Source organism: Drosophila pseudoobscura, chromosome 4 (genome assembly GCF_009870125.1).
Source record: "Drosophila pseudoobscura strain MV-25-SWS-2005 chromosome 4, UCI_Dpse_MV25, whole genome shotgun sequence".
Taxonomy (NCBI): domain Eukaryota; kingdom Metazoa; phylum Arthropoda; class Insecta; order Diptera; family Drosophilidae; genus Drosophila; species Drosophila pseudoobscura.
The window spans coordinates 27,050,912-27,077,544 of record NC_046681.1 but is presented as its reverse complement, the minus strand read 5'-3'; the positions used below and the strand labels follow the sequence as shown (position 1 = coordinate 27,077,544).

The window sequence follows — 26,633 nt, the reverse complement described above, 5'->3', positions numbered from 1 at the left end:
GTATAATTGAATCAATCTGTGGGGTGCTTAAGGGGTTCTTAAATTGTTTTCGTGTATTGTGGCTGTAAGCGACATTTAATTAGTTGGATGGATGGATAGATGGACAGATAGATGGATAGATAGATGGACTGATAGATGGACAGATAGATGGATAGATAGATGGACAAATAGATGGATAGATAGATAGATGGATTCTTTAAAGTTTTGTTACCTTTTCTAAAAATTACCTCTATCAATTCTAGTTTCTTGAAAGAATATCTGTTCATAGGGACAGACGATCAGTGGCATATAATGCCATATGTATCTGTATCTTTCATGTATCTCGAGCAATCATATATATCTTAAATGCTGCCAATACATTCTTTTAATCCTAAAATTCGAATATAGTTCATTAATCCCTGAAATTGAACTACATTCCTTCTTTAACCACTTTTCACATTCGTCTAACGCAACTTCATTAGGAATAAACCCGCCATTTAGACAGCCCCGAGACAGATATCATCAAATTGAACGAAATCAAATCTAAATGTTGCAAAATGCGCAAATTGTTTACACAAATCTCGAAAACTGTGGCCACATCATGTTGCTGCTCCATGCCGAAGCAGTGCCGATTGTATCTACGTGTATTTGTATCTGTATCTGTGTTTACTTGAATGCAAACAAAGTTGAAAAACTTTTTGGCCAGCACTCGCCCCCCGACCACCCCCTCCCTCCAACATGTTGATCAAAGCCAACTGCGCACCGGACGCACGCGTCGACGCTGACGTCGTCGTCGAATAGTTGGCCGAAAATTCACATCGTTTGCATTCAGAGAAACACACATCTAACGGATGCAGCAGCAGGCAGCATACAGCACACGCACGCGGCCATAAAGATACAAAGATACAAAAAGTATCTAGCACGTTTTTGGCGTTTTTTGCCTACGTCACGCTGCCCAAAACCAGACGAAATATTTAAATAAAATATATAAAAAATATACATGTGTGTATGTGTCTGTGTATCTGTGTATCTATGCGTATTGTTAATTGCCCGTAGCAGTGGCAGCCAGCAATTGTCGCCTCCGAAAGCGGTGCGGCACAGTGGTCAAGCGAAGGCTATCGATTCCACTGTGCGGCGGTGATCGAATCCATGATGTAATTGAAAGAGATACGCGAGACGATAAGTGAGATACTCTAATGGAGGGGGTTTACCTATGGAATATTTAAAGGCAATCCCGATTAAGACTAGATGGAAATATCTCTTAAGAAGAGGGCCAAAAGTCTGTCTCCTATGACAGTCTCTTTTTCTCCATTAATCCATATAGTCTCTCCAGTTTCCTCTGCCCAAAAAGAGTATCCAAATGTGTGTTGCACAGCTGTGTTGCAAATGCAAAAATTTGCAATGAGACATCGGTCTCCAAATACTTAGATCTGTCATACTCGTTGCTTGGCCACTTGTTGTCGTTGTCTGATTTGGACTATTGTTAGACATGGCCAAGATGCCGGCCAGACCGCGTCAGACCGGGCCAGACTCTGGCTTTAAAGTTTTCAAAGCAGCAGTGCTGTGAAGTGCTGTGCTGCGTCGAGTGTTTGCCAGTTGACCAGCTAATTGAGCCCATGCCCAGGGGATCAATTAGAGAGCCACTACAAGGTACAACGACGACGACGACGACGACAACGGCGACGAGTGCCTAGTCTAGGCCTAGTTTGCCTCGAAAAAAGGCTGAGAAATACGTTGAATATTTTTGGAATTGGAATGCAATCCGAACAACGCGTGTACATTGCCCGATTTTGGTTACCCTTTTTAATCGGCGGCGCGACGGGGCGACAGGCACTCGAGAAATGCCAAAAATGTTTGACCTACATACAAAAAAAAAAAATACAGCAAAAAATTATGATATACAAAAAAAAAGGCAAGCAAGACACAAAATCTCATTAAATTTCATGCAGCATTCGGGCGCAGATACAAAGATATAAAAGATACTTACAACAAAACGTTACAAGACAGCCAAAAAGATATTGAAGCGGCCCATCAATTTTCACTGCCCATCAGAGGCTCGAACTCGTTTTCGGGCTTACACGCAACGTTGCCAAAAAAAAAACGTATTATTTGGGCAGGAGGCAGGGGGCAGGGGGCAGGGAAGGGCGGGCTTCGGCCAGACACTGGCCACAGGCCGCAGGACAGCGGGAGAGGCAATTTAATTAAAGGCATTTATGTTTTTTACTGCCTTTAATTTCTGTTTTTATTTTGGAAGGAGCACAATCGCATGTGAGAGCAGGTCTCTGCTTAATATCCAACTTGTTAAAAGGAATATAAATTATTCCCGCCTCACACAACATCGACTCCCTAGAGACCATACATTTACTTATTCGCTTACGTTTATCATTAATCAATGTAGCAGTACTTTTGGGGATTAAAGACTTGAGCAAGGGCTGGGTTTAATATTTCTGAGAGCAAGATACTTCCCTCCTTGTTGTACCCAATTCAAAGGGTATTCCGCTATCGATTCGGCGGCCCTTGCCATATTCCAGCCCCGCACCTCGTGCTCCAATTGCTTTTTGTCATCATATCTGCGTTGGCATCCCCACTTGGCAGCTTTACATTCCTCGAGATGAGGACAAGTGCAGTCGAAAACTGGTTTCCATGAAGACGAAGGTATCGACGACCCCTCGCTGTGTGCGCCTTTTCTGGATCTGTCCTAAATGATGTTAACGATGCCCTTTGGGTGTTAATTACGATTGCGATTTAATCTGGTCAATCGAGTGACAATTAAGTGTAGCGCAAATGATCCCCAGATACGAGGGCGAGCATGTGCTAATTAAACCACCAGACCACAAAGAAATAAACGGAAATTTATGTTTAAACAAAAGGGGAAGCCAGAAAGCATTTCGCATGAAGATGCGCACAAAATTACCCATTCATTCAATCAATTAGCCAGTCTGTCATAGTGTTTTCGCCTTTAGGCAAACAAACAATGTTTTATACGCATTGAAAACAGATTTCTATATATCGGCGGCAGGGTATGACGTATTCGTTGGAATACGGGGAATCGGGAGAACAAAGCTATCCTTGAAACAGAGATCACAGACGATCATTAGCCATTAATCGGTGTAAAGGCAACGGCTTTAAAGATTTTAAGAGCTGGGGGATAGATGGTGTACTAGGGATAATATTCTGTGATTTTCAGGAAGGGTTCAGGGTTTTGATGTGTGCGAAACTTGTCTGACAATCGATTTAATGCTTCGATTCCGTAGTTTTGATTCCAATATTCCATACTTACTCCTGCTTACCATTCTTCTGTACATAAATCTCAGACATTTTGTTGATTACAGGGCATCCTTCCTTCGTTATATTGCCTATAAGTATCACACTTGTGCTTTCTTGTTTATAGATAAATTTAGATGTCAGCGAGCGACCTCACAGAAGTTCACACACACCGAAAGCCGCAGCCAACAAAAATATTTTCTACTTTTCATTTCAAGAGAACGGGGGATTTTCCGTCTTGTTTTTCCTCAACTCTCGCATCTTTTTTTAAATTTTTGTGTTTCGTGTTTTGCGTTTTGCTTGACGGCGTGGAAGTGCTGCCCCGCCGCCGCTTTTCTTTTCTTTTGTTATTGTTTTTCTCCCTTTTCTTTGGCATTGTTTTTTGTATGCTTTTCTTTTGTCGGGTTTCGTTTGTTTTCTGCCGAGAAGTGAGGCGGAAAACCGCCTGCAATAAAAATTAAACGCCATTTGGAGCGTTTTGATTGACTGACAGAAAGTTTGAAAATGTCGGGCAGGTGTCAGGCAACAAATCAGACATCAGGCAGGACATTTATGCGCCTTAAGCCGTGAGCCTTGCCCTGACATTAATCGAGTTTTATTATCGCGGTTTGTGGAAGGGGAATACGACTCTTTGCTAACCGCAGTTTTGGGAGGAAGGTTTAGGGAGGATACTTAAAGTATTTACTTATTTTCTGGCTAAAAATATAATTAATTTTAATACAAATCTTCGCTTTGCCGATAAAACTCTTCTGCATACATAGATTCACGCAACTGCGACCTGCTCACACGCACATTTTCGTTATCTTGCGCTACTATACATTGTACAGTCCCTATATCCCACATTGCTTTGAAAATAATCAAAGGACAACCCGGCAAAGCCTCACACATTCATTAGTGGATCTCTAATTATGCTCCCCCAACCATATTTATTGTATTTCCATAAGTAAGAGTACTCGTAATAAACATTATATTTTTCCCTCATTCTGCCACCCCTTTTAACCCCTATTTGGCACCAGGATATCTCCCTGTTGTTCTTTTTCGCTTCATATTGGGGTTATTGGGGTAAATTCATTATGCCATTGAGTGCAAGCCGTCAGAAGTGGGAGAGTGGGTGAGTGGGAGGTACGGCAACGACATACTGTCTGATGTACCGAAAAATCGTTGCATATCGTTAGGCGCAGGCACGTGTCCGTCCGTGTGTGAGTGCCGTGCCCCGCCGACGCCATAACCATTAAGCCAACGCCTCGGTTGCGTGGACCCGGACCCGGCCGGATCAAATTTCAGTGCAAGACAGCGCCAGAGTCCCGCAAAAGTATGCTACGGCGAAATAACTTCATCAATTCCGTCGATATCCCATTATCGTTTGTGCCACACGCAAAGTGTCAGTGTATGAGTATCTGTGCGTGTGCATATCTGTATCTGTGCGAGCACATGAGTGTTCCGATGTGTCCATGAGTGCCGCTGATGTGTGGGTACCTAAGTGACGATATGTGAGTGTTTTTTGGGTGTGGGTGTGTTGGGTCACTGCCTGCTTAAGTGTGGGTGTGTATCTGTGTGTTGATTTTATTAGGCCGCCGAGTGCCGCCGCCCAGCAATTGTTTGCTTAAAAGTTTTTCACACACCGAAAGTCAACGCTGTCTGCTCTTTGGCTTTGGCTTTTGATTTTCCTCCAGAGTTTTTCCTCTCAGTGCCAGAGCCAGAGGACGAGCACGTCCTTGCCCTGGCCCTGGCTTTGTCCCCAAAGATTTGGCACGTTTGCTATTTGGACATTTTCTTGCGATTATTGATTAGATAAAAACACACTGAAGAAAACGTACCGCACCGTACCCCAAAGAAACAAAAGAAGCGTAAGGCCGTCGCCAAAACGAAGCAAACTTTGACAGGCACTTAAGTCACTTAACATGGCCAATGGGAGAGACTTTGTTGCCGGCTTTTATCTACCCGTCGACCGGGAATTAAACAATGTGCGAAAGGACGGAGAGACAGCGAGAGAGCGACTTAGTAAATCACTCTGATTAGCCGATAAGCTTTAAGAGAGGGAAAGAAGGAGGAGGAGGAGTGCTTATTCAATCAATCCAAAAGAAATCATCATCAATATTAATTTGAAGTTTGTTATGTTCGAACATAAGGCCAGTGCTTTAGGGATTTTTCCGCTCTTTAAAGGTGAACCAATGATGTGTAAGACCCAGCCACATTTCGATGGCCTAAGCCCACAAATACCTTAAGAGCTCTGGCCCAGAAAACTTTCAAAGTAATTAAAATGAAATATTATTCTTTCATTAGTTGACACGCATCTCTGTGATCAACTTTGAGCCCAATTCATCTCCAATTAACCATTAGACAGACTTGTGAAATTTGCATTTAGTAGATGACTTTTCCCGCCCATAAAACCGTAAACTTTTGTGCAATCTTTGGTTCGTTAGTAGCTTCCTTCTATGGAGATATCAAGGCTTTAAAATGCAAAACAAATGGCAGATGTGGATGTGGCTGGTGATTGGCTGATGCTTTCGGGATTTGAAAAGTTTTCACTGACAATTTGAAACATTCATTGCCTTTTGGCTGTGTTTGTGGGGGCACAGACGAATGGTTTCACATTTCAGCGCGCCTAGAACTAAGCCACAATCGTGTGTCAGGCACTGTGCGAGTGTGTGCGTGTGTATCTGTGTGAATTGGTTGCCTGCCAGCCACAGAACGGCTGCGAAACGAGGACAGAGTAGATTAAGTTGTCAATGGGACTTTGGGACACACTTAAAAATGTATTCTCTCTGCTAGTAGGGATACATTTCTTATAAATAACTGATATACGATGAATATTTCGTACGATATACGATTGAACACGTTTTCGGGGACTAATTTCTGTTCCTATATCTATATATACGTCGAATCCAAGCTTCAAACCTATTTAGAAGCTTCTGAATATGTATCTCTCCATCGAAAAACACTGAATGTTTTCCCATAGATACAGCCGACTATCGCTTTATTGGGTCTTCTTTTGAGGCCTTATCAAACATCTGATCAAAACCCTGTTACCCTCTCTTTAAGCGTAGGAAAACAGGGCCCCGGGACCCTTTTGCTTGTCGGGTAAATATATTTAAATTTTTGTTTGGTCTGATGGGCGCGACCCGTCCACACACCCACGCCCCTGCTCCTCCCTCTTCCTCTCTCCCTGGCCCTGCCACTGGCTTCTGTTTCCTGTTTCCATTGACAATTTTCTGACAGTTTTCGGCCAGCTTTTTTGCGTTTGTGATTTTCGGTTTGCGGTTTATTGTTGGGAAGCCACTTTAATTAGGAAAACTTCGGGAAAACAAACCAGGGTCCAGCTGTCGTCCTGGGAGCCCGCGCAGGTGAACGCGAAGGACGAGGGCGGAGAGGAAACGCATTTGAATTGCTAATCAAGTTGTTGATTCATGAAATGTGACGCAACCTACGAGTGAAAAAGAAATCAACAGTCTTAAGAAGTTTTTAATGATGCTGCAGTGAAAGTTTTTTGCAGCAAAACAAAAAACGAAATCAGGAAAAAACAGAAAAAGAAAAAACCAAGTGTAATTTGCTTTTAATTAATGCTGACAAAGGAGTGCAGAGTAGAACTTGGCTGATGGCCAATTGGGCCAAACGGTTCGAGCGGGCGATAAACATGCCAAAGCGTCAAAAGCCGGCCCTGGAAAACTAACTCAGGAAGTTAGCCATCGCAAGGAATGGCCCAGAAGTCCGGGAGGTACTGAACCGAAAGGGGCTTCTCAGAGACAGAGCAGAGCTCCGTGCTCCGTGCTCCTGGCATTTCAATGGGAAAGTTTCAGGCTCACGGAAGCCAAAAAGCTCTGCGGAAAATGTTGCATATTTTCGCGGCCTTAGCTAAAAGTTTGTTGCACTATGCAAATAACAAGAATGTCGGAAAGTTTGCGGCAAAATCCACAGCCGGCAACTTTGTCCAAGATATACATAATCACAAAATGATTGTAATTTCTGGCAACAAAATCTGGGTGGTGGGGGGGGTGGGTAGGGGTTTAAGGAATGGTAATTGTTTTAGCTACAATTTTACGAGCATACACAAAACAACAGTTCTCCTCTTGGAACCCAGAGCACGTTCTCCAGAAACGAAAGAAGGTTCTCAAGAAAAAGGTACCCTTAAAGGTGCCCTAAGAGGTGATATTTGTAGCTGAAAGAGCGCTCTCCTCCCACAAATCTTCCAGTATTGCATCATCCTCCACTCTGTACACTAGACCACAAATTTATGGCGCCACTTGAGTGTGCATTTGATGATGTCACTAATGTGTTTTTTTTTTCAGGGGGGATACACGTACAACCTCATAAATCGCATTTAATTGCTCGAATACCTTAATAAATGAATAGGCATTCCCATTTCCGGTTTTGGGGGGTGCCCCCGCTAATAAACTTGATAAATGACTGTGGAGCCATGCAGCCATTTTGAATTTCACACCATTACAAGTGCGAACACAGGGGCTTGGGGGCCCCAAAAGATTTTGAGAAATTGCGCATCATTTCGCAGGAGCACAAAGGGGCCAAGTGGTGTCGAGTGGAGACTCTCCAAGTGATTTGCCAAATCATCAACACAGATGAGCAAAGGAGTGTGGGTGGGTGTGGGTGTCTGTGTGCGTGTAGGGTAGAGCATGGGCATGTTGATTCGCCCAAAAAGTCACAACTTTTGTGTGTTGGGCAAATACAAATACAAAATAAGCAAACATCAAAAAAGGAGAATATACGCATCCTTTGGGGGTGGGTTGTTGTTGATTTTCGCTGTATTTTCGGGGAATGGCCTTAATCCTGGGTCCCTATCCGAGGAGCACATGTATCGTATGCCTTTGTCAGGCACAAAATCGAAGTTGCATTTCCATTTCGAGGCAAATCCACTTCTTTTGGCAATTTTCCGCTTGAATGCAACAAAGTAAAAGCGCACTCAAAGAAAATGTTCGCCATGAATGGGGAATATTTATTCTTTAATCTGGTTTTTCTTGGGAAAGTTGGGAAAACACGTTTTCCTAGGAAAATGTACTTTGAAGTGCAATCAAAAATCATTGAACACACGAGTAGGGGCACATCCTTCAGCTATGAGGCACTATCTATAGGATTTATCCCATCTTTTTCCGAGTGTACGTTTCTGGCCAAGAAACACAAAGAGCACAAGTTTTATGGCCAAAACAGCTAACTGACTTTGTTCGGTTGGCCAGGGCCCCCCAGGAATAGTTGGTTAGCCATTCGGCATTGTGTGGCACTGTGTGCCTGCCACTAATCGAAAGTTTCCTTCTTTTTGGATAGCCAAATGAAGTGTTTGCAGCGGGGTGTGGGTGGGGGTGAGGGGGGCAGGGGCTCTTATGCAAAACTGTTGCAAAAAGTTTTCGCACTTTGCGCAGAGAGAAAAGCCAGCGAGAACGTGCCACACAGAAACGGCATCAGCAACAGCAACAATGATGTCGTCGCCTTGATTTGTTTGCTTCCCCACTCGGATTCAATGAGTTGCACAAGAACCCCAACTTCCAAGCGAACTTCCAGACAATCAACTGTGGAGCATGGGGGCATGGGGCATGGGGCAGGGGGCACGGAGAGTTGGAACGTTGGACAGCTGCAACAGCTGCAAGTGCAAACAAAATGAGGTCAGTTCTGGTGTTGCATGTTGCCGGGGCATTAGGGTAAACTGTTGATAGACGTTGAACGACGGACGACTGACTAATCACCAACTGCATCGGAGAAGCGCCACCAGAGGGGGGCACCAAGGGGGGGAGGGAGTGAGGAAGGGCCATATGCAAATGAAGCCGCATTAATGTCTTTAAAAGCAGTGTCCGCAGGGATCTGCAGAATACTAGCCATCTAGAAGAAGGGTCTACTTTGTGCTCTACAAAAGAGATAGATACAGATAGACTCTATGGAACCTTCTGTGCAAGCATTATCAATCATTATAGCACTTATCGATTATGAATGCTTTTTCCATCTATCGATTATCCTTTTATCCCTTAACGCCCCGAATGCTTGTGGGAAAGATCGCCAGCTGCAGGACCCTGCACTTATTATAGCTTATCCTTCCGCTTAAACTCTTTCCCTGCGGACAATCCCTGCGCAATCCTTGCGTCCAACCCCCCACTATTCTCCACCCCTTTTTTCGCCCTTTATGCACTGCGTATGCCATAAATAATAGATTTATGAGAGTCCCTGCATTGTGTTTTGTGGTTCCTTCGGTGCAGGTCCTGCCCGGAGGGGCAACCGGTTCCACCAACCTTCCATTTAATTGACAATTGTCGGCAGCCGAAACAGAAATACTCGCTAAAACCCATAAAACATTGACAAAGTCAACAGTGTGCAAAAATAAACACGACGCGGGACGGGACAGCATCTTCAGGAAGGATGCCTCGAGAAATAAGTTCTCACAGAGGCATACCCCCGCTCCCCCGCTCCCCCGCTCCCTGCCCGACATTTCTATTTGTCGCCTGGCGCACAGGACACGGAGTACATAAAGCAGGGCCAAGAACCCTCCCCCTCACCCGTCCGTCCTGCCCGCTTTGTGCGCACACATATTTTTTGACAATTTATTTATGCGTTTAATAACGACATCATCAGCATGTAAGCGTGCACACAGACGAGCAGTACATATTCGCATTTACATATATGTGATGTACGTCCAAGGAGGGGAGTCCTGAGTGGGGAGCTTCGCCTCCCAGCCGCCACCCACCCACGGGGTAGCAATAAAAATGTCGCTGATTTGACAATGTGCTTTATGTTCAGGGAAGTTCTTCCTAAAAAGCTTTCAGCATACAGTACCCCTCCCCATCCGAAAGCTAGGGGGCGGGGAGGGTCTCAACTCATTATGCAGTAATTTTAAATGACTTAAAGCTGTTGGAAAAAACTTATGCAGCAAGGGTTAGGGTTTCTGCTGGGAAAATTCCTCGTGAAAAATGTGAAAGGTGGAGAGTGTACCCCAGTCTAGGGTCTTTGAAGGGTTGTGAAAATGGTGGATATTTGCCATGGCCCCCCGACTTTAAAGACAGGAGTATCCCCCCCCATAAATATCCATAAATGCATATATTTTACCACTTAAAGCGGATGATTCCCAGTTCTATGGCCAGGGTCCTTTGCCTTGGCACAACTACAATTTATTCAGGGAATCAATTCGAAGTTTAAGTACTCTTCAGCACTGAATCCTGCCCCTTGGAAGGACAACTGTTGGACCTATGTATAGTTGATTGCCAATCTTGAGCAATTATTTTGCCTGAGAATCGTTTTCGCATTGTTTATGTTGGCTGAATGGGACAACGAGTAAACAAACATGGCCATAAATAAGCAGCTAATAAGGATAATTGCCTCCTTTACAAATTGTGGCTGGAACAAGTCAAATGCAGAAAGAGAGAGACGCAGCCTAAGTCCTGCGTGCACAGGAAACAGCATACAAAGCAGGCGCACACAGACACACACAGACACCCAGACGGGGACACACAGATACCAACATATCTACAAGTCAAAATAGTAATAAATTGCTAAAGAAAATTGCGTGGTGCTGCGTTGAGAGCAAAAACCGAACGGGAACGGGAACCGGAGCCAAGTTGAGCCGCAAAAACAGAACATATGGACAAGGCTGTGTGGAGGAGGTCCTTTGAATTTTATATGTGTGCAAAAAGTGCGAAGGGTGTGGGGTGTGGGTGGGTGTGGGGGCCATAGGGTACGGTATGGGGCCAGAGTCCAAAGACAGACATCCTTATTTATGGTCGTGCGGTGCGGCAAATTAATAATGCGACTTTTCTCATTTGTTTGCCCCGTCGTCGTAGTCGTCGTCGTCGTAGTCGTCCTTCTATGTAAATGGGTATTTGTGGTAGGAACTGCATTTAACCAGCACAGTTGGGTGTCCAGTACGCAAACGTACAAGGAAGTGAGCTGGAAGGAACTCTAGATACCTATGGGATACCAAATACTTGGATTTATTTCGAACAGTGGGGAAAAAGGCCAAGAATTCCCAGAATCATGTGAAAAATACAGCAACCAAAATGGGGACAACTTCTTACAGAACCGTCCTAGAAAATGGTAATTCGTAGCTGTGAAATTTAGCTGATGATAAAGTGTATTCAAAGATACAAGTATTCCCTATAAGACCACCAAAATTGAGTTACATATCTCTAAAACCTGGGACACCACAGCTTTTCCTTCCAAGAACCTCCCGAACCTTTTCTAATCTTCAAATCAACCTCTGGCTGTCCAGATATACCCTCAATGCCCCGCCGCATACTCTGTACCAAACAAAATGTAGAAACAACAACAATTTGCAATTGAAATGCGAAGAAGCAGTCGAGTCGGGTTGGGAATGATGATGTGGTTCCCCATAGGCGATGATCATGATGGGAAGTCACAGGCTGGCTGACTGCAGGACTGGCTCTTGTTGCCTTTTTTTCACATGTCCTGATGTTTCCTTTGGCCCAAAATGCTAATGAGCCGAGTCATGGAATGCTCGCCCTCTCTCTGCCTGAGGAGTGTCGCGCTTGTCGGTGGCAGTGGCAGTGGCAGCGACAGTGGGCAAATTTATAGCACTTCCTGTTGGGAAGGACGAGGGTCTGGGAAGGACTCTTGGTTTCGTACAGTCCTCCTTTCAATTACATGCAATTTCTTCTGCTTTTTTATTGCATCCCATCGATCCGATGGGGAATGCAGTGTGTGATTAACGGGGCACAACAAGTCCTTGACGCTGGTGTCGTGTATGCCACGTCCACGTCCTCTCCTGTCATGTCCTGTCCTGTCCTGTCCCGTCCTGTTTGGTGGGGATGGGGGGGGGCTGTCCTGCGCAACATTCTTCGCACAAACTATCGCACTTTAATTCATCTTTTATTTACACAAGAGACGAGACGACAAACCCGCAATGGCGTCACACTGGCGCCCATCAAACAACAACAAAAACAACGCGGAAATTACAGCAAAAACCCCACCAACATCCAGGGGGCAAGGGGCAAGAGGCAATAGGCAAGAGGCGCATGTCAAGAGGCGGTGGCGATGGCGGTGGCGGCAGGAACAGCAACAACCACGACAAAATTACAACAATTAAAATAAGGGGGTATACGAGGGAGCACTCGTAGTGCTGTAAGGGGGAAACCCTAGAGGAGGCTGATGAAGATATGTGGGTGTGGGTGTGGGTGTGGGTGTGGGTGTGGGCGTGGGTGTTGTGTCTGTGTGTAGGGAGGGAGGGAGGTCACAAAATGCAGCTCTATTTAGGATACACTGTGACAAAAAGGGGGAAGAACTTAATGGTAAATGTGAAAAAGAGAGGAAACCCTTTCTATTTGGGGCATTCATACGTTTTTGGACCGTTTGGGATCCTGAAATATTGCTCATCAAAGCTTAAAAGTAACCAATTTTTTATCGCTTGCATCTATCGATAAATATTATTGCCCAAGCTTGCTTCCGTTTGCTATCGATTAGGATTATATGCAAAGCCTTTTAGCATTAGAATTAGTTACTCTTTTTCTTATTTCTCATACATCTTTAAAGATCATTGAAAATCATCTAAAGAAATTGCCCTCACATAAGCTTTTGTGGCAAAAATGATTGGGGGTTTGCTTTCAGCCAGTATTTAAACCTCCTCTCCTGAAGAAATTTTCTAAAATTTCCTACAAATTAAAGCAGTTAAATAAACTTTGTTCCTGTCTTTTAGTATATCCAGGAAAAGAGTTCGAATTTCTCTGAAATATTCTAAGAATTTTCAATTCACTTTAATTGGTTTTGTGCTACGAGTATCTCGATTTCATATCTCAAAATGTGCATGCAATTATTTGTATCTCAAGCTGTAATTTAATACCACTATATCTACCCCTTGTGCAGGTACAGTGAGGCCTGCCTAACTAGCAGTTATATAGAGATAGGAGCTCCTTGAAATGATTGGTTCCCAGAGTTTGTCCCTTGCAAAAGAAATACAATATAACAAATTGCCTCCGTATTTGAAGTATTTCTGTGTGTGTGTGTTTCCTGTGCGGGACATTTTCCTCATTCCGAGGGAAAACAAACGTCACTTGTGTGTATGCGCTTTTAATTATTGTCGTGTGATGTTTCTGTTTCGCTTTTATTATTCCACTGTTGTTTGGCAAAGGTCCCAGCTCTCTCGGACTACTTCTGGGCTTAACACTCACATTAACAGCCGCATGGAGCAGAAGCTACCGACAGCTTTTAATTAAATAATTGACTTGTGTCTCTGTCTGTCCCTGTGCCTCTGAGTCTCTACCATTTCTGTGCTTCATCCTGCTATCATCTGTCAATCCAATGAGACACAACCAGACACAAAACAAGACACAAGAGGCCGCCTGGGGTGGGAGATGCTGGATGCTGGATCAACAGTATCTAGATAGACACGTTTAAGTACGATGCTGGCTAAATGTCTGTCAGGAATTGGGTTCATTGAAACTTTTCGCCTGCTGACTTTTGTCCGAGCAGAAAACAAAACAACTGCGAAAAAAACTATCATAAGCTGTATTATTTATGGGGGTTGGGTCGCCAAACTTTTGTATGGCAAAAATTTAAAAATATCTTCCATAAATGGAGTTCCCTGAACCGGCACTAAGGGTTGTCCACCCTGCCACATGGTGGGGGGAGCTGCACAAAGATAACGTGTACTTTGTACGATTTATGATGCCGCAGCGGAGAAATGTTCCTTTGTGTGTGTGTGTGTGTGTGGCACTGGCATTGATTCTCCATCGAATATCTTTGCGTTAATTGAGTCATAAAGGCGGCGGTTATTGATACCTCATTAGGCAAGCCGATAAACACGGCGTATGCGCAATATTGCCACCCAAAACGCAACTTTGAGCGAGCTCCGTGGGAAATGGCAGCTGCTACTGGCATTTTCCATTCGATTTTTAAAGCAGCAGCTCCATCAAGTGGACAGAACGAACTACACAAAAGGTTAAGGGGCACGCCAGGCCATGGGGGTTGATGCGGGCCTTGCCACAACAACAACAACAACCAAAGCAAGAGTTATGTGTACAAAAAGAGTTAATTAAAATTTTGTGATTATCATTTGAAATTAATCTGGTTCGACATTCTTAGGAGGAGGCGGTGGAAAGCCAACAAAAGTCATTAACTTTTTTTTAACATATCATTTTATTAGCCTTCGCGGGTAATGTTTTAACCATAAGCCGATTATAGGCAGAAACTAGATTAACGTGGGGTTTTTAATGATCCAAATTTGATTAAAGTTTGTAATTTAGTTTGTAAATAAAATGGGAGGAAATTGGATGTAAATGGAAAGGGGCAATAGTTCATGGCCTTGCCTGGCAACAACCATAGAATATATAGAATGATGAATGCATATTTTGGGCATAGAAAAGAGAGAAATATATAAACTCTGAAGTAGAATTTCTCTTTTGAGAATCATCCGTAAAGTATTTCAGAATTTTTGCCCTAAATATTCAACCGAAGCCCCGAATTTCTGCACTCAAAAATACCTTTGAGCTGCTCCTCTTCAACCACAATAAAATATTCTTTGGAAAATATTCTTCTTTTCGTCTGACTCGTCTCTGCTCTGGGCAATAAAGATTCTTATCGTATAATTGCTGCCAGACAAAATAATATAAATTTCACTAGTTTTCAACTTTCCGAATGAATTCCATAGCTTGAATATTTCACAGCTCTCACCTAATTAAGGCTCCCAGCTGTGCTGTTTGTTTGGCTCTTAATTAAGTGGCTAACGATGATTGAGGCGCCTCGTCTTTTCGCATTAAACTTATAATAGTTTTTGGGCAGAAAGACGCCTTGCACTATTCCCCAAAAGGCGAGCACGTAGTGCAACTGTCTTTTTAAACAAATTTCGGGGTGAAAGTGAGGTCTCAAAGGCATGGAGAAAGTGAAATGCCTAAGGCCATTGTGCCCCAAAGAACGGGGGGCTGCCTCCATGAGACACGTGACGTCTTAAAAGTGTCGCCATTTTGCTTTATTTGAGGGACGTGACAGCCCCAAAGAAATTCGTTGCAAATGTTGCAACTTTTGTGGAGTTGAAGAGACCTTTAAAAAGGGGGCAACACACACCCACAGAGTGTGTGGCATTGTGGCATTGATGGATTTGTGATAAATGGACTGACATTATGGCCAATATGCAAACGTCAGAACGAGAGGCGATAAAATCTGAATCAAATAAAGCCAAACAACGCCAGTCAAAACAAGTGAAACGGACAGCAGGGGGGACGATGGGTGGGGATAGGAACTCAGCACAGCACAGCAGACAGGCGAAGCAAATAATTGACAACAGCATGGACAAAAAACTGCAATTAGAGACGGGGGTGGGGGAGGGGGGGCTGCGACAGGGGCACTACACTGTACAGCCAAGAAAAACAATATTTTCGCCTGTCAATCGAAAAAAGCCATTTATCCTTCATAAATACGAGTGTCTGTGCCAAAACAATCAGAGAGACACAGAAACCATATTTTTATTCACTAAAAAAATGCCATTTTCTGATGGAAACTGTCATCAGGGATGTACGGATATCGCGGTTAGGGGAGGAAGGGTGGTGGGGTGGTGTGAAAACTCCACTACAAAATTCGATTTATTTAACTCAATTTTTTTCAATCAATTTCTGTTGAAATATAAGGCATATATGGAGATGTATGCTGATGGATTTATCATTTTTTATGGCCTGCACAACGCTGCGTATGCGTAATATTCGCATTTGCATTTACGAGTATTTATGTTCCGTTCCTTTTGCCAGAAAGACACCCATAAAAAAGCCAGAAGAAATTGTGATTTCAAGTGAATTTTAATTGTTAAATTGTTGAAAAGAAAAGTAATCAAATATAAATTCAAATCTACGAGTTTTTGGCGCACATCGACAAGGCACAAAGGTTTCCCCCACGGTTTACGGTCCAAGCAAAATGCATTTTCATATATAATTCGGAAAATCTATTCGGAGATCTATCAAAATGGGTGACACTATCGATGAGGCGCCCACGCCGACGCGACGCGATAAACCGCAAAGTTTGAACATTAGCCAGGAGGAGGCATCGGCAACGGCAGCGGCAGCGGCCACCTCCTCCTCCATCCCAATACCCGCATCACGCAGTCCGCGCAGCAAAATGCGACTTGCGGAACGCGACCAGAAACGCGAACACTCGGCGGACGGACTGGGATCCGCGGTCGGTTGTCGGGAGGAGTTCGTGGGCCTCGAGGCAGCGCCGCGTCGCGAGAGTCTCAACAGCTGCGAGGCGGGCAGTCCCGGCAGTGCGCTATCCACCAGTTTTGGCAAGTCTGCTGTTGGCCGTCTCAACTCCTCCAGGTACTCGTCCGGCGTCACGGGCAGCGTCAGTGGCAGCCTCTTGGGCAGCCTCGTCGGCGGCGGCACCACCACCCGCAAGTGTGTCCTGACGCTGGACGGGTACTCCTACGTAATAGGTAAGTGTGGGGGGGGGACACGTACAAAGAAAAGCCTTAACAAAGGAGATATCGAATGAAAGGATAGGATGCCAGGGAGTACAGTGGCTGTAGAAGTCACCTTGGCGCCAGCTGCCCTTTGTTCGAGACTCTGCCCCGAACAGAGCCCAGCGCTTGTCGAACAATAAGAAAAATGAAAGCCGAAGCAGTCTTAAGCTCAAGTTTTAATTTCATTCAACTTTTACCAGTAAATAATACGTACACTTTTATATGCACATATGTTTGTCTATGACTTACGAGTATTTTTCTATCGTTTCATTGCAGGTAAGTCAACCGAAAGGAAACCAAGAATAAGAAACAGATTGAAGAGCAGGTCTGCTGCTGCTGCTGCTGCCCCTCTGTGGCAGGTAGGTGGCTGCCTGGCTCGTTGCAGCATTAAATTGAAAATGAAATTGAATTTCCAACGAGTTGGACTATCATAAAAGTTAGCTCTGCCGCGTAGCCCTGCCCCCATTTGGGGCTCGGGAAGATACAAATTTATGAGAAACTTTTTATGCTTCTTGCATATGCCACGCAGCAAGCAACAACAACAGTCGCTTAGGAATAATGGAAATGGAAACTCCTTTCAAATAAGCAAAAATGGGGGAAAAGTCTCTGGCCAGGTGGAAAAGCTGCTGGGGCTGCGGTTCGTTTTGAGTGGCAGCCTTTGTGACCCACGTCCGATAGCAGCCCTCTATCCTTGCCTATCCTTTCCTCTCCCTCATACGAGTAGTATATGGTGTACATAGGTATTTACCCTACCGTGTTGTGTGTGTGTGCAGGAGCTCTCTTTTGGCCGGTCAGTTGGCAGTCTGTTTTCTTGGCTAATAAACTGCCAGCAAGCCACAATGTAAGCACATTGTGTGCGTTGCAGGTCTGCTGGCCCGTGTGTCCATTCGAGATTAAAATTCATGAATTGAATTTTCGTAGGAAATGAATTTGCCAGCACTGATGAAATCCACTAGATATTAGCCAACAAAAACATGCAACTTTTGAAGCGAAGCGATTTTAAGTGGGTTTCGATGCCCATATATTTGTGAAATTCAAAACGATTGATTGCCTTAAATATTTATGGTGGTCATTTCCCAAGAACTGTCTCCTTTTGTTCGTACATTTTATTGATTTCTGTTTTAATCGCTTTATGCCCTTGAATACTGTGTAGATTTTTCTCTCATAAGTAAGCCGATCAAACAACAACAAAACGATTATGTTTTCCATGTGTAAATGCCTGCTGCCTTTAATTTCTTTATTGCTTGATTAAATCCCTCTTTCATTCGCAATCGTGTTACCTCTTTTCAACTTTTCCCAAGAATTCAATTCGATTTGGCCAATTCCTTTAAGCCAAGGTCATGGACTGTGCCCCCAGCCTGTGGTGGTGGTGGTGGTGGTGGCTCGTTTACTCGCTCACGTAGCGGCCACAAATCGTGCGGCGATTTTGAGACAAAGCCAAGAGCCAAGTCCCTAAGCCACGCCCCTCGTTTGCTGCTTTTTTGGATACCCCATGGTCGGCGGTTGGGCAGGGATGTCTCTGAATGAATGTCCCTTCGAGACTACATTTTTTTCCCCCTCTTTGAGAACTCTTCCTAGGTTCTTTACAAGATATATTGCACACCATTTACTGGCTTTGGTTCCCGAAAATTAAATCCGATTACCAGGTATCCCACAGTCGATATCTATGGCTAAAAATCCTGCATTCTAGTGTCTTGTTTTGCCGAGGCTGTTGTCGTCGGGCCGACCCCGTCCTTTTGGCTTTCAATTTATGGGCGCTGCAATATTTTGCAAATATCCGTAGCATATCCTGCGGCGACAGCGCAGACAGCATTGCAATAAATAGTCAAGTGTTTGACTCGGCTTCGGGGGGTATCCTTTTGTGTGTGTGTGTTCTTGTGGTGTCTGTGTGTGTGTGTCTCGATGGTAGAGTGTCCTTCAATTGACATATTACACTTGTTGTTGGCCCGCTGTTCGCGGCTGTTTTGTCTTTCGCCCTGTTACTGGTTATGGCCCTCGATTTGTCTTGTCCGTCACGGGGCCCCGGGATTGCCTGTTGGTGTACGGCTGAGAGATACACGGCTCTGCTCTTGTCTGGCCTCGAGCGCCTGAGCGCATGGCCGATCAAGCGTGGGACCGACAAGTTGAACGCATTGACAGGGACATGGACAGTGGTCCCCCCCACCCCTCCAATAGGCGGCTTAATTGATGTTCTGGCTGGCAGACAGCAGCTGGTGCTTCTTTCCCAAAAGCAAAAAGGGTTAAGTGGCTCATTTAGCTTGTGGTTCAATGGGTTTTTCGTTTCGCCATTTTGGCTAATTTGGTGAAACGATTTTTAAGTAATTTGATTTGGAAATAATGGAAAGTTCAGAAAGGATTAAAAAGCATTAATCTAAGATTAATATTACGTATCTTTTGAAAGAAAAAAACCAGAAATCGGTAAATAATTTCAGTAATTTAAAGCTAGAAAAATAAAAGTCATCGAAAAAATCGATACAAATCGATAAAAATATATATATATACTCAATTTCGATATTAATCGTTTCTTAAAAGTCGTTTGAAATCGATAACCAACTCTACCAGTGATCGTCTCGCACACGATCACACGTTTAGAAGGCCTTTTGTGTGCGTAAAGAGCAGGCAAAACAGACTGTTATACACCCACTGTTATACACGTATAACAGGGGCTTGCCGATACCTATCTACACCCATTAGCCCCTTCTTTTCCAGGAGAAGAGCCAACGTAGATCTCACTCAACTCAAGTGAAATGAGAGACCCAGACATATATAATCCCCTAATCCGAAAACAACGAAAATAATTCCACATTCATTAATATTAAAGCTGAGACAGGAAGTGGGAAGCCCGGGCGAACAATCATAAATTACTGGAATCCGTTGCATGCCCTCAGGCGCGGCTGCGACCGCATTACTCACATGCCTTGACCTTCCCGCGCTTTGTTCTTAGTGGCCAAAAGGCGACAAGGAAATTTCATCAAATTTGCATAAATTCCGCTCAGACACAGAAAACGCACAGACATTTTTCGAATGCTAAAACGACAAAAGCCAGAGACGCACACATCACACATAAAATTTTATTGGTGTTTTGAGAAGGGAAAAGTTGGCAGCTTCATTGAATTTTCCACCGACCAACCGAGCAGGACTTTGAGGGATAATATATGCAACTTTTTTTCTCTCTCTCCCACTCTCTCTTCGATCCTTTTATGGCAATGGCCTCTCAATTGGCTATCAATTTGGCTTAGTCTGTGCGGACCAACTTCTTCTTTCAAGTGTCAGCGACAGCCATAATAATAAAAAGGAGAGAAGAAAAAGAAGAGAAAAAGGCTTAAAATCAATTTTCGTTAAACCCTTTTGAGGGCACACTCGCATGGACATAAAACTGATTACCAATGGCCCGAACGTTGGAAATTTTTTAATTAAAAACAGTTAAAACTGGCGCCATCCTTGCCACTGCCCCTGCCCCTGCCCCTGACACTGTCTGCGAAATTTATGTAGCCAGCAGCCCAGCAAAAGTGGAAGGAGCAGAAAAACAAAGCCAGAAAAGTTATACGACCAAGAGATACCCCCTGGATTTGTGGCCCTTTCTGCCCGTTGGCCCACCAATATACCCCCCCGGCTCAGTGTTGGGGGGGGTATTGAAAAATGGCGGCTGCCAGTAACAGAAACACACGCGCCGCACAGACCAAAGGCACAGACAGTGGCAGGCAGGCAGGCAGGTTAAAAGGCTGCCAAAAAGGATGCTGCTGCAGCCTCGAGCGGTGCGGCACGTCTGCCTATTCTGTCAGAGATTTTCCAACATGTTTGCTACAATTTGGCTAACTAGCACAGAGGCTTAAGCACACATTTGAGCCCTTCCACCTTCTTGCCGGCCTGCTCTCCGATGTCGGAGCGAACAGAAGCCAGACAGTGCGACGACGATGTGTCCTGCGTTGTCCTGGCAATGTCGAGAGGTGTTCTTGCCATAATTTGCAACTCAATTTCGCCCACTTTCAAGTGCAGCAACAAACTGGAAAGTTCGCTTAACGAAAATGTATTTCCCGCTGGACTCAAATGTAATCTAAACTTTTTAAGTATGTTCCACCAAAAAACATGATTTTCTTAATTTTTTGTTGAAAAACTTTGCTTCTATTTCAAAGACGTTTCAAGCTGAGCTAACAGAGCTTTTCCAGTGAATGTTGGGAAAGTGTAGGCCGGACCATTCGTTTTCTTCAGTGTAGCGAGAAGCCCTCTGCCTGTTGTCTTTGACTGTTTGCGCTCGGGTTAATTTTCAGGCACTCGGCTGTAATTTCCCTGCCATATCCGCTTGCTGCTGCTGCTGCTGTCCCTGGCAGTGCCATCAACTGGCAATCATTGGCCCAACTAGGCAGACACCATCCACTCGCATTCAGGGCTGTCCTCTCTTGTGCCGGGGCATCAATGCGTTAAGTTTCCACCGACAGATGGCAGGCGGTCCTTGCAAAACGCGAAACTATTTGAATGCGGCAACAAATTGAATGAGAACGATTGTTGGCACTTTTTCCCCGTTTCGTAGTGAATGGGGAAAAGTGCCTTTCCCTCTACCTATGCGGGGCCCTCCCTGGCATCCGGGGCACTTCCAGTTCTCTGTCTCTGTCACTCTCTCTCACTCTGTCTCTAGTGGAGACAATTTTTCAAGTTTGTTCACGTTCAAGTGCAGGACAGGGCTGTGCAGTCTGCAGTCTGCAGTCTGCAAGTCGCTGACAAAGCGGGTCGGATCAAGCACGGATTTGTAAAGTGATACGGAGGCATGCGGATGCAGTCGTTGTCGCAGCGGGCGGGATGACACTTACATTTATCTGCCATAACAGAGTGTCGTAGGAGTCGGGCGACTGCTGTTTTTACACACTTTGAATAGTCGAACAGCATGTGGGGGTCGAAACGAATAAAAACTTGGAGGAGCAGGAGAGCGGGGACTAGCTGAAAGATATATTGATGATTGTCGATTAAAACTAATTTGTAAAACTTGTCCGAATCCAAGAAGATTCATTGTATCCGTACGGAGAGAGACTGCAAGAGAACTCCGATTATTTATTTGAAATCTTTTAATGCATTTATCTTTTTACACATTTATTAATAACAAAAGTCCAACAATGCCATTACAAAATTAAAGGGAAACCCCGCATTCCTTGCCTTGCAACGGGAAAACCCTTGACAAAGGCCATCCATCAGCGCCCCTCGACGTTTCCACTTGACAGATCTACTGGTGGAGGAAATTAAATTTCCAAATCCCAGCGGCCACATTCAACCGAAGCCGTCCTAGCCGCCAACTGTTAATGACATTTAATCTGATGTTCGTTTTATTAATTAATTAATCAATCAATCAATCAGCAAACAAGCAGCCATCCACCCAGCCACACAGCCAGACACTGGATCTGGAGCTGGAGCTGGAGAAATCAGTCAAAAGCGATGCTGATTGATTTTCACTTTGGTCCATTTGTGACGCCACAAATTGTAGAATAGCAGCGCCACTAGCACCACTTGGGCCGACTTGATGAGCTGCTTAACGAAAGTGCGACGCTGTTCGCTGGAAGTATTGCCAAAAAGTGGTAACAAACACAAGGATAATGGTTAATGGAAGGCAGGCACTCACCTCATTACCGTCGAGCAGCGTTCGCTTAACACCAGACCTCCTCTCGGCGGCAGATTGAGCTCGAAGGCCACCGCCAGAAGGCTTTCGCTGAATTATTCAAATAGTTTATATTTAATACCAGAGACCAGCGAGCAGCGACCAGCGACATGAACGAGACACATTCAGTGAGTGAAACGCAGCGGGGCAGACAGAAATAAGTATATCTCTTAATCCGACGAAAGCCTCGGGCTCTGGCATCTCCTGCGCAACGTGGCGTATGGGCAATGATTAAATGTTTAAAGCCTTAAGCACTTTTCCATGTTCTGGGGAGCATTGTGGACATTTTGATAGTGAAAAATGCAAAAAAAAACTATTAAATTCCATTTAAAAGCTTACGAAACTCATTTTTATCCGTTTTTAATAATTTTTGCATTTTTTTGATAAATGAATTATTTAAGTACTTAACAAGAAAACTATGTCGAGCGGAATATTTTAGCCAGAACCAGAATATATTTAAATACTTTGGGGTTTTAATAGAATATTTCAAAGGAGTGCTGAAACTTTTGGTGAATTTTTGATTGAATTTTACTGAAAAAGTCGAAAAATTCTCCCATCAAAAATCTGCATAAAGTAAAGCAACTCTCTAGCAAAGAAGAGCATCATCCACCATCAATTGTCCAACAATTTCAAACTATTAGACAGACTCTTATCTAAACAAGTTGTTCGAGAATTTTCTAGGAGGCAATCAAAACTTTGCAACAAGCTATTGAACACCCTGGAAAAAGTTTGCGGACGATAGTTGCAATTCACAAACATTTAATTCAGTTATTAAGCGACATTTGCAAGAACTTTTTGCATCCGAGAGAAATGGAAGAGAAATGTGCTACATAAATCTTGTTCCGGCTCCGGTCCTTCCTTCTCCACGTACTCGTGCATGAAAAATTACACTGGTCAAGCGAGCATCAGAATTGAATTGGCAAAGTCCTGGGCAAAGTGCCAGGCAAAATGCCGGCAACCGGTGACCGGCGACGATGTGGCCAGCAGTTCCGGCTGGGAACCCCCTGCCCTTCATTAGCTCCGAATTCAATACTTGCTGGGCCCCCGAATGGAAAACACACACATCGCTGGCTGTAGAGTCATTAATTTTCCACCCATTTTGTATTCAATCGCGTGACATTTTGAACTGGAAATGCAATTAAAGAGGAAAGTTCTCCGTCAACAGCAAAGCGTGGGTAATTCCTAGACGAGTCGGCAGACGAGACCCTCGTGCGGAGCCAGGGACAGGGCGATTGCGGCCAGGGATTGACTGAAGAAGCAGGGAAATGGAAATGCATGAGGGGGGGAACGAGAGAGGAATCAAAGCCCTTGTTCATTGAACTTACCCCGGCTGATACGCGGACTCCACGCCAGCCACTTCCACGACCAGTTTCTTGGGCTGATTGAGGAACTCTGAGAGATTGACCAACTGCTCCTTGTCGCTCACATTGATGACGGTAATTATCGAATCAAAGTTGGCAAACGATCTAAGGAGAATCCATCTTTCATTTGGGTCTCGTATTTGCTGTTCACGTACCTCTTGAAGGCAAACACCCAGCGGGAGATGGGTTCGATGGTGAAACGTCCCAGCCGCATAATGGCCGATTTCCTCAGCTCGATGAGCGCCTTATAGACCTTGTAGTGGCTCTTGGGGGCTGCTTTCTGGGCCTCCAAATTGAGCTCCCGATAGTTGGGATGCACTGGCAGCCAGGTCTTGGTGGCCTCGGAGAAACCTGGAAAAAAGGAGGGAAAACGTATAATTGAAACACAAAAGAACAATCCTTTTCTTTACCCGCATGGCTGGCATTGTTCCATTGGAATGGTGTACGCTCTGGATCCCTGGACACGTTCCTAAAGAGCTGCTCTCCCACATTTCGGGCAGGCGGATCCACTGTGTCCTCCCAGCGCATGTCGCGATAGTCCTCCATGCCCAGCTCCTCGCCCTGAAATACGACCAGAAGATAGCCCCAAGAGTGACCTTTGGAGAGTGCACAACTCACATTGTAGGTGACGGCAACGCCGGGGAGTGTCATCAGCAGCATGTTCATGGCATCCACGGCGGACGGACCGAAACGGGAGGCGACACGGGGATTGTCATGGTTGCCCATGACCCAGTTGGCCGCGTGCCCACGGGGCATGTAGATCAGCCACTTCTCCACATTGTAGACAAAGTCACGCGCATCCGAGTCGCCATTCACATCCGTGATGAAGTGGAAGTTGAAGGGCAGCTGCGAGCCCCGGACGCCGTTCCGGTCCTCATAGTAGTCGGCCAGAGTCGTGAGTCCGGCATACGCCTCCGTCATCATGATGCGCGTGGGGCCCTCGGGATGTTTGGAGCTGAAGTCATCGAGCAGATGGCGCCAGTGCTGGACCATCTCGAGCACCTCGGGGAGATCCTTGGTGTAGATGTGTGTGGTATAGTCGTAGGACAGGGGGTCCTTGGTCTTTCCACTCAGCGGCTCGTCCTCCAGGGACTCCTTCTCGAACATATGATTCACCGCATCGATGCGGAAGCCGGCCACGCCCTTGTTCAACCAGAAGAGGATCACATCGTCCATGGCCTGGACCACGGCGGGATTGCGATAGTTGAGGTCCGGCTGCTCCTTGGTGAACTGATGCAGGTAGTACTGCTGCCGGCCCTCGTGCCACTCCCAGGCAGACCCATAGAACACCGATTGCCAATTGTTGGGCGGCTGCCGGTCCCCGTTCTCGTCGATCTTCGGATCCACCCAGACATAGTAGTCCTCGTAGCCGGGCTCCTTGGCCGCCGACTTCTTGAACCACTCGTGCTCATCCGAACTGTGATTGGGCACGAAATCCAGTATGATCTTGATGCCCAGCTCGTAGGCCTTGTCTATCAGCTGCTCAAAGTCCTCCATGGTTCCGTACTCGGGCTGTATCTGCCGGTAGTCGGATATATCGTAGCCAAAGTCCACCATGGGAGACTGGAAGATGGGGCTCAGCCAGGTGGCTGTGATGCCCGTCTCCGCGAGATACTGCAGCTTCGACGTGATGCCCGGTAGGTCTCCAATGCCATCGCCGTTGCTGTCCTTGAAGGATCTCGGATAGATCTGGTAGAACACCGTGTGCTGCCACCAGTCTATGAAGTCCTCCGCATCGCTCTTCACCAGACTGGACATGCTGGATCCCTGACACAGCAGCAACGCCAGCAGTAGACTAAAAAGAGGGATTCGGATTCGGATGAGTGGAGCGTACATTTCAGGCCGCGTTTCGTTTTGTTCTGTCGAGCGCAGCCGCCTTTTGGTTCACTTTTAAACCGATTTCTAAGCCAATAATTAAAATAATTTTCCCATTAGATTCCAGGTTTTTTGTTCAATTATAATTATAACTAAGCAAATTGTTTGCACTGGCTATAATCGGAGGGCGTCGCATTAATGGACTGCCACCTCGCGCCAATCTGCTTATCATCCGAGGCTCAAACCAAAACAAATTGCGAAACAAATTAAATGAGTAAACAAATGTCACGATTCGCTGCACTTTAGCCATTCAATATATTCCACAGATTGGGATGAGCTTTGGCTTTTTATAGAAATCTTGATACAGAATCTCTTCTGTCTTTGCTCACCTCAAAAAGCACAAATTGGAATAAAATTAAACACGTTCTTGGCTCGAGCAGCTGCCGGCTATTCACAGAAAGCTTTCAATAGATCATCAGATGTGATCTGCTCTGCTGCCAGCTGATCGCAAGCTTTCAGTCCACAACTAGAGCAGAAGGGCAGGGCATGGCATGGTGTCAGTGATGGGTGAGGTGGCGCAGCACTTGGAGGTTACTTATCTGCCCAACGTTGGAGTGAATATATTTGGAGGAAATTTTTTAATCAATTTAAGTTTCGAAAAAGGATAAATAGGATAGTATTTTATATATGGTAGAACAATCAATATACTGTAAAATGATTATTTTCCAATTTCATAACATTACCTTTAAAGAAAAGTGAATTTTCCTCGATGTTTTTTTATAAACTAACTTTATTCATATCTTGGAATTGACAGTGCCGCTCAATTGAATAGATTCAACCAACTTACCGATTTATATGAAATAATTTGTTTGCATAGATTTAAAGGCTATTTATTAATATTTTCAAAATATTACAATAAATGCCTGTATTAAAATTACTTAATTTCTTATGAAAACTGTAAAATACAACATTTTGACGTCACTCAGTCGTTCTCAGCGCCGACGCTTCTTCGGACCACCTGCTGATCCTCCACCCTTCGCTGCAAACACCTGATTGAAAGCATACAATCCGCAAACGCCTATTGAAACAGTTGAAGAACCGCAAATATTATATTAAAACGAGGCCCAAGCGCCTTTACGAGTGTTTCTGCAATCACGGAAAGGGGAATTTTAATTAAAATCAGCGACAA

At 44.8% G+C, this 26,633-nt stretch overlaps 3 protein-coding genes across 12 annotated transcripts in view; 1 reads left to right on the top strand and 2 right to left on the bottom strand.

The window, feature by feature from the left end:
* Pde1c (Phosphodiesterase 1c) overlaps positions 1–26,633 on the top strand; it is an 84,726-nt gene that overhangs the window by 25,087 nt on the left and 33,006 nt on the right. For 5 of the 9 annotated variants that reach the window (XM_015180855.2, XM_015180848.2, XM_015180853.2 and 2 more), the window contains exon 1: positions 15,921–16,600. The exons of 2 other annotated variants lie outside the window; for them this stretch is intronic. In XM_015180855.2, coding sequence (XP_015036341.2) covers positions 16,132–16,600 — 469 coding nt within the window. In that variant the 5' untranslated portion in view covers positions 15,921–16,131. Of the gene's footprint in view, positions 1–15,920; positions 16,601–26,633 lie in introns of those variants that run through there. 2 more of the 9 variants (XM_015180856.2, XM_015180846.2) reach the window with 2 other exon arrangements.
* Positions 21,638–22,578, bottom strand: LOC26533915 (uncharacterized). Its single transcript, XM_015180859.2, has 2 exons — positions 22,233–22,578; positions 21,638–22,166 (listed from the first exon to the last, which is right to left on the bottom strand). The coding sequence occupies exons 1-2, from the start codon at positions 22,235–22,237 to the stop codon at positions 22,040–22,042; spliced, it is 132 nt and encodes a 43-aa protein (XP_015036345.1). The 5' UTR covers positions 22,238–22,578; the 3' UTR covers positions 21,638–22,039.
* On the bottom strand, positions 23,336–25,919 carry Mal-B2 (Maltase B2). 2 transcript variants are annotated; one of them, XM_015180858.2, is made up of 6 exons: positions 25,834–25,919; positions 24,248–25,424; positions 24,040–24,190; positions 23,785–23,980; positions 23,594–23,734; positions 23,336–23,517 (listed from the first exon to the last, which is right to left on the bottom strand). In XM_015180858.2, the coding sequence occupies exons 2-6, from the start codon at positions 25,385–25,387 to the stop codon at positions 23,451–23,453; spliced, it is 1,695 nt and encodes a 564-aa protein (XP_015036344.2). In that variant the 5' UTR covers positions 25,388–25,424; positions 25,834–25,919; the 3' UTR covers positions 23,336–23,450. The 2 variants fall into 2 exon arrangements, with proteins under 2 accessions (XP_015036344.2, XP_001356966.4); XM_001356930.4 differs by lacking the exon at positions 25,834–25,919 and having other exon boundaries at positions 24,248–25,611.